This window comes from Bactrocera neohumeralis, unplaced genomic scaffold, assembly GCF_024586455.1.
Source record: "Bactrocera neohumeralis isolate Rockhampton unplaced genomic scaffold, APGP_CSIRO_Bneo_wtdbg2-racon-allhic-juicebox.fasta_v2 cluster10, whole genome shotgun sequence".
Lineage (NCBI taxonomy): Eukaryota > Metazoa > Arthropoda > Insecta > Diptera > Tephritidae > Bactrocera > Bactrocera neohumeralis.
The window spans coordinates 8,793,087-8,800,901 of NW_026089623.1; the positions used below are offsets into that span (position 1 = coordinate 8,793,087).

Here is a 7,815-nt window from a genome sequence, read left to right on the forward strand (position 1 = left end):
TTGATCTGGAAAATAGTAGGATACATATGAATGGTGTTCGGTATGACTTTTCAAGAATAAATCAAATTCTGTAAATTTTGATAATTGCCTTCAATAATTAAATATGAACGAAAATCATAACTCTAAAGACAGTAAATTTAGATTTGAACATTTAAATTCGGAAAAGTTGAATAAATTAAAAAAACTTTTAAAAAAATTTGAAAATATATTTTATAAAGAAGGGGACAAACTCACCTTTACTCATAAAATAAAACCTAGAATTAAAACGGTTCGTGAAGATCCAATATATGTAACGTCGTATAGATATCCAGTAATTGGTAAATCAGAAGTAAACAAACAAATGAAAGAAATGCTTTATAATCAAATCATTTCTCATAGTGATTCCCCATATTCAGCACCAATTTGGAGGATTTTTGTCGATTTTCGCAAGCTCAATAGTATTACTATCGATGATAGGTATCCCATTCCAAACATGGATGAAATTCTCGAAAAACTAGCTAGGTGTATGTATTTTTCAACAATAGACTTAGCGCAAGGCTTCCATCAAATAGAAATGGATCCGGCAGATAGAAAAAAAACAGCTTTCTCTAAGTTTAGTTAAGTTTCTCTAGTTTTTAAGAATGCCATTTGGGCTTAAAAATGCACAAGCCACCTTCCAGAGACTGATGAATACGGTTTTAGATAGTTTAATAGGGAGAGTTTGTATGGTTTACTTAGACGACATTGTAGTATTCAGTACGTCATTACAGGAACACATAGAATCTCTAGACAGAGTTTTTCGTAAATTAAACGAAGCAAATCTGAAAATTCAGATGCATAAAAGCGAGTTTTTCAAAAGAGAAACCGAATTTCTTGGTCATATCATAACGCCAGAAGGTATTAAGCCTAACCCTAATAAAATCAAAGCAATTTTAAATTATCCCGTTCCAAAAACGGAAAAAGAAATAAAACAATTTCTTGGTTTGGCGGGATTTTATCGTAAATTTATTCAAAACTTTTCTGAAATAACCAAAACTTTGACTAACTGTGTTAAAAAAGACAATAAAATAAATAGCTCAGATGAGAAATTCGTGGAAGCTATAAACACTATAAAAATCTTAATTACTAATGATCCAATCCTGGCATATCCAAATTATGAGAAAATATTTACATTGACGACTGATGCGTCAAGTGTGGCATTAGGGGCAGTGTTAAGTCAACAGGGACATCCAAATTGTTTTGCTAGTCGCACACTCAATGAACATGAGCTGCACTACTCAACTACTGAGAAAGAACTTTTAGCCATTGTTTGGGCTACCAAATATTTTAGACCATATTTATACGGCAGGAAATTTTTAATAAATAGTGATCATAGACCATTGCAATGGCTCCACAACTTAAGGGAACCAAACTCCAAGTTACAAAGATGGAAGATTCGGCTTAATAAGTATGACTTTGACGTAAAATACATATCAGGTAAAGAAAATCGTGTAGCAGACGCTCTTTCTCGTATTAAAATTACGGAATGCTTTTTTAATGAAGAATCTGAATCTAACGTAGACACTGTTCATTCTGTTGATGAAGATTCCGAAAGTTTTATTAAGATAACAGAGCGATCATTAAATGTATTCAAAAATCAAGTTAAATTAATAAGAGATGGTAAAGACTCAACTACAATTACGAAAGTTTTTTTTAATAACATAACCGTAATTACATACAAAGAATTAACTACAGATAATACAACAATTTTTATGCCCAATGATACTGATTTTATACAATTTCAAACGTTTATAAGACACTAATACTTAAATTGCAGTATTATTACCCCAATTAATTTTAAAGAAATCACCAAAATAATAAATGAACGTGAACTGTGTAATCATTGTAAGAACGGTCATATTTCTAACAAAATGCCGTTCAAAATTACACCCCCAATTTACAAAGTAAGAGAAAAATTTGTTATAAATTTTTGGAAATGGAATAATGAATATTATTTAACATGTACCGATTTATACTCTTAGTTTGCTATGATAGAAAAAGTTAAAGCATTGAACTGGCTGAAATCCAAAAAAGGATTGCTAAAAATTTTTAATTGTATGGGTCCACCAAAAACTTTATAAATCGACCAAGACCAAGGTTTAAATAATATAAACATTAAACAGTGGTGTAATTCATTAAATATAAAAGTAGAAGTAACCACCGGTAAAACTGGTATTGGTGCATTGAAAGACTACATAAAACTTTAAATGAAAAACTTAGAATAATCAACACTTCAGGTGACAAAGAGCTAAAATATTTTGAAATTGAACAAACACTTTTCACTTGTAACCATATAATTGTTCACTCTACTTCCAATGAAGTTCCATATACAATCTTTTTTAATAAAGAGTCACCAAAACAAGATCCTCAAATTATTAAAGAACAAAGAATAAATAATGTAAATAAAAACCGTCAAGAAAAAGATATTGACACACACTTTGTAAACGTAGAAGTTTCGAGGAAGAAATTAGACAAACTTAGTAATCCATACAAAAAGTTAGTCTTATTAAAACTGAAGAAGATGGCGAACATCATATTGTAAAATTTAAAAGTCAAAATGTAAGAAAATATAAAAACTAATTTAAAAGAAAAAAGAAAACCAACTAGAACTAAATCTAAGAATTGAAAATTGTATATTATCAATCTTATCATTCCTTTTTACTTATTCTTTACAATGTGGAACATTTTTGGGATTATTGTCTGGGGCGTGAGAAATTCCTAGTCAGAGTGATGGTACTAGGTCAGTATAGTAAAACCCTCAAAGGGTTTGGCGTTCGTATGTGTCAGTTTTTTATATGACCTTTTTTTATTATTTTTGGCCCATAATACGTTTTTCTAGTGTATAATAATGTCTTTATAGCTTATAATTCAATGTATTTTGTTTTTTCGTATTTTTACTCTTCTTTCTCTACATTTTTAGGGAACTTTCAAACAAGTTATGACTTTTTGGATTCTTCCACGTGAAAAAGCATCTCATCTTCCATCCGAATCAACTAAAAAGTGAAAATTGATTTTTTGACACCTAAGCCCCCTTTCCGTAGACCAGGTCACATATATAAAAATTACGTGTCACGTTGTTTGTCCACCATGGAATTTAGCACTCTGTGCCCAGTTCAAACCAACATAGAAGATAGGATAGTAAAAACAATTCATAAATAAAAAACACAGTGAAAGCTCTATTAAATGGACGCTCTATTAAGCGGGCATCTCCATTAATCATGCATTTTGACAGAAAGGCTGGTAACCAGATATTGAGAAAGTAGCCTTAAATTCGTTATTTTTTTCAACGAAATTTATTTGTATGAACAAAATTAAACCTCAACTACAATCTCTTGGATTCTTATACCGACAAAAACGTTTTCGCCTTTATTCGTAAATTAAATTTCCACTGTATTGAATTATTTGTTATATGAATTATAGTTTAAAATGTATAACACAGCAAGGCGTGGCTGGATCCACCAGTTCTTATATATAAAAATAAGTTGGGTTTTTGTCTATTCGCTATAGCTGACCAAACCGTTGCATGAAACGAAAAATGACCTGAACCACTTTCAAGGGAATCCAATGAGGATGGTTTGTAAAAAAAAATCAGAAAATGTTTATCTTTAATCTACTTACGAGCGTAAATTTCCAAAAAGTACCTTTTCCATACAAAATTTTGTTTATTTTGTTTTCCAATTTATTTATCTGTAAATTATTTGAAAGGTTCAATTTCGATCGTTTGCTTACCTTATTTCGGCTATTAAAAAGTTATTGAAAATTATTCAGTGAAAACTTTATGTGTGTTTAATACAAAGTAATCAATTATACATTGAAATTTGTCACGATGCCACGAAGAGGTCGCCCTAATATCGTTCGGCGTTTTTTTTGCCATCAACATACAATGTGCGTTCCAAAGAAAACGGGACTTAAAAAAAACAAAACAAATGGTTTTTCGGCAAAATCAATTTATTTTACTCAAAATAGTCTCCTTCTGCTTCAATACAGCTTTTTGCACGGTCCAAAAGCATGTCGAACGAGTGTTTTAGCTAGTTGGCCGGTATGGCCGCCAGTACGTCGGTGCAAGCCTTTTGAATGGCCGCTACGTCTGCATAACGCTTTCCTTTCTTGGACAAATGCATTTTTGCGAAAAGGAAGAAGTCGCGCGGTGCCATATCAATACAGGAAGTGGTTTATGGTTAAAATGTGATTTTTGGTCAAATAATCGGCCACAATTTTTCGTAAGGCCTAATTGTTTGTTCAAAATGCAATAAATCGATGTTTTGGAGATGTTCAATTTGTGTTTACCATCATAAGCTAATAACTAAATCATGGACAAATAAAACGCATGTAGCTTATTTCATATTTTCACTTAAATATGCATTATATTGGCAACGCGGGCAATAACAATCAGCTGATATTCAATTTATTGCGACAAAATGTTTGACATGCAGAGAAGGTAAATTTGAATTTTTAAATTTGTAAACAATCTTTTTACAAACTAAATAGTTATTTATTTTGTTTATATACAGCAAAAGAAAAGTTTGGACAAAGGCCGAGACACTCCTATTCCTGAAATGCTACAATGAGAGGAAGGATGAGTTCCTGCATGCGCGGAAGAAAAAGTCCGCTTATGAAAACGTCTTGGAGGACATGATATATCAAGGATTTGCAGTAAGAATATTTTAAAGTTATTTTTTAAATATTTATTACATTTGTTTCCACAGGATACAACGGTTAATTCGGCTGCCCTTGTAGCAAAAATGCGAACGCTTTTGAAGGCGTATAAAACAGCGAAAGACAATGAGAATCAGACTGGAACTTCTCCGTGCACAATACCGTATATGACGGAAATGGACGAAATTTTTGGCGAAAGTTATTTAGTGTCCAACAACCATACCATAAACATTGGGACAGATCCTCAAGAGGCATTGGTTGAATCTAGCGGTTAATTAAAATTTAATGTTCATTACGTATTGCTTATATTGCTATATTATTCGCTTTTACATATTTTTTAACAGTAAAGGGGTTTTAACAGATTCAACTGATTTTGAACAAATGCTCGACGATAGGCCAAGTACTTCTAGGCAGAGCCGATCTACACTAAGCCGTAAGCATGTGCAGACCAAATGAAGTGAATCCACAAGAGCCGAACGCAGCAAATCGTATTCAAAATCGTCGTTATCGTAAAAGCGCTAGAGAACGATATTTTGTTCAAAAAATCGAACTAAAAAAAAAAGTGTTGAAGAAAAGGCGAAGTTTTACGCGAACAAACAAAAACAAATGCAAGATTTGGCCGAAAAACGAGATAAGCAGATAGAAATTGAACAAAAAAAACTGAAAATAGAAGAAAAATTTAAAATTTTACAGCAGTCTGTTATGAATAAAAAATAGAAAAGCTAATTGATTTCATAACGAATATATATTGTTTTATTTAACTTGTCATAAAATTAAAATTTTTTACATACAAATCTTGAACAAATGAATAGTATATGTACGTGTTTATATATAGTAAATCAAATATGTCGTAAAATTATAAATAATTTTATTATTTGAGAATGAGTCGTGAATATTTATACATACATATGCACTGGAAAAATGTTGCTCTAAAAGTCCATTTTAAAATTAAAAAAATTAAAATTTATTAATTTCTTCGTGTTAAAATTGTAAGCAACTGATTCCGGCGATCTCCACTTGCTTCTCTCGCCCGCTCATTAGCAGGTTCTGGCTCCGGTTCGGCACTTTCAATTTGATGGTCAATAATAGTATCGTCGTTTGTAATAATACATATATTGTGCATAATGCATGCACTTGCAACTAAATTCGAAATTGCACATAAATTTCTGTGCTCCGTAAATTTAAGAAACCTTCGGAAACGTCCTTTCAGTGCTCCAAATGCATTTTCAACAACTATTCTTGCTGAAGAATTTGTTTTGTTAAAGCTGATTTGATTAGGCGTTAACGAACCATAATCTTTAAACACCGGTATGAGGTAATTTCTGCAAGGGTATGCCGAGTCCCCGAGAATAAAAGTAGAATTTGGGAATAAAATTTCCATATTACTTTCCGCTTTTCTATAAAATGCTGACCTTTTTAGCACTCTAGAGTCATGATATGATCCGGGTTCAACACAATAAATATCAATAATTTTTTATCAGCATCGACAATGGCCTGTAGAACAATACTATAATTACGTTTACGATCAAAATATATGTATATGTTTGTCTTTTATAGGTGCATTAATTGTTATGTGGGTGCAATCAATAGCACCAATAACAATTGGTATTTGTTTCCTTTGTAAAAACTTGCGAGTTGTTTCTTCCAACGCATTTCCAGTTGGCCACTTAACATACTCATGGCCTATTGAGATAACCCACGCGACAACCAACAATCGCCCATGCTGTGGACTACGTAACACCAAACAATACGGCTAGTTGTCTGTAGGTAATTGTATTATGTACTTAAGTACCATACATACATGTACATCATTGTTTTAGCAGGAATTTTGGCTTTTCCGGACTTCGTAGCAAAACGGGTTCATTCACTTTCTTCATATCTTTCCGCAAAAAATACTCATAAAGAACAAAGCATACCTATCATAACAAAAACAAAGCATACCTATTAAGTAATCTAAAGTGGTGCGACTCAAACGAAAGTGCGATTTAAAATCCTCATCTTCAAAATTATCAATGGTGTCCACAAAATTAGAGCATTTTGGATGCTCAATCTGCTCTTGTTCTGAATCCTCCGATGACGAACTTGATTCAGCAGCTAAACCAGCCAGGATGGTCAATATTTCCTTATCCTCTTCATCATTTGAATTTATGTAAACAGTACCAAGCAACTGGAAAACACACAAAGTTTAATTTTATCTTAATTTTAATTTAAAATCCCTAATTACCGCATCTGTTATAAAATTTTCCATTTCGTGCTCTTCTATATTTTTCATTTGTTTACATTTTTATCTCTCAAAATGAGGTTTCTCGCTATTGCCAACTGCTTTTTTTGGGAAAAATCATAGCTATTGTGAATGAAAAAAGCATTTTAACTTGCAATGCCTCTAGTTCAATATATGTACAAGCTATGATAGCTTATGAAAAGCCAACATAATTATGTTGGCTAAGTCTTCCATACAAAATAAGCTAATAGCTTAATTTGCTAGTCAAATAAAACACGCCTATAATCATTTGCGAAAAGGCTTCGGGTAGGTAGGTTCGAGCTGATGTAGCGCATGTTTTCAGCTCTTGAAAATTTTATTTTATCATTGATGATGTACAACATGTTTTGAGCTCTTGAATTGTATAAAGGTATATATGGATGGAAAAAATTTATATGGAAAATTAAAACTGGAGAAATATACTTTTTTCTACAAATGTCTTTCTTGTAAAAAAAGATTTTATATTTTCGGACCATGATAATCATAGCATAAATATTATTATAATATAACACAACCGTGTTAATACTCGCTCTACAAAATTTAATATTACTGAAATGAAAATGCCGTCGGTATACATACATATGTGTAAATGGGATATGCTTCCTCTTCGAAATTTTAATAGAAATGAAAACTGCGCTGTCAAACTGCTGAAGCGCTTATTGCTTTCAATATATGGCATACTAATAAGTATTCCATATATTGCTTTCCATAAGCAATATGGAGTCTCCACAGGCATTAGGCACGGCAATACAGTTAGTACGCCATAAATATTATCCTGTCGAGATGCTCCGTTAAACAAACAAATTAAGGAAAAGAATACATGGAAGCTAATACTTAAATATTATATATATGTAATAAAGGACGGAGGATGGAGTCATGTG

General features: G+C 31.9%; 1 protein-coding gene and 1 pseudogene across 1 annotated transcript; one reads left to right on the forward strand and one right to left on the reverse strand.

The window, feature by feature from the left end:
* The first annotated feature begins 4,306 nt into the window (after positions 1 to 4,306).
* LOC126765103 (uncharacterized) lies at positions 4,307 to 5,418 on the forward strand. The gene is made up of 4 exons (XM_050482719.1): positions 4,307 to 4,456; positions 4,530 to 4,671; positions 4,725 to 4,944; positions 5,019 to 5,418. The coding sequence occupies exons 1-4, from the start codon at positions 4,437 to 4,439 to the stop codon at positions 5,030 to 5,032; spliced, it is 396 nt and encodes a 131-aa protein (XP_050338676.1). The 5' UTR covers positions 4,307 to 4,436; the 3' UTR covers positions 5,033 to 5,418.
* Positions 5,419 to 5,532: 114 nt separating this feature from the next.
* On the reverse strand, positions 5,533 to 6,922 carry LOC126765172 (uncharacterized; annotated as a pseudogene).
* Positions 6,923 to 7,815: the final 893 nt, after the last annotated feature.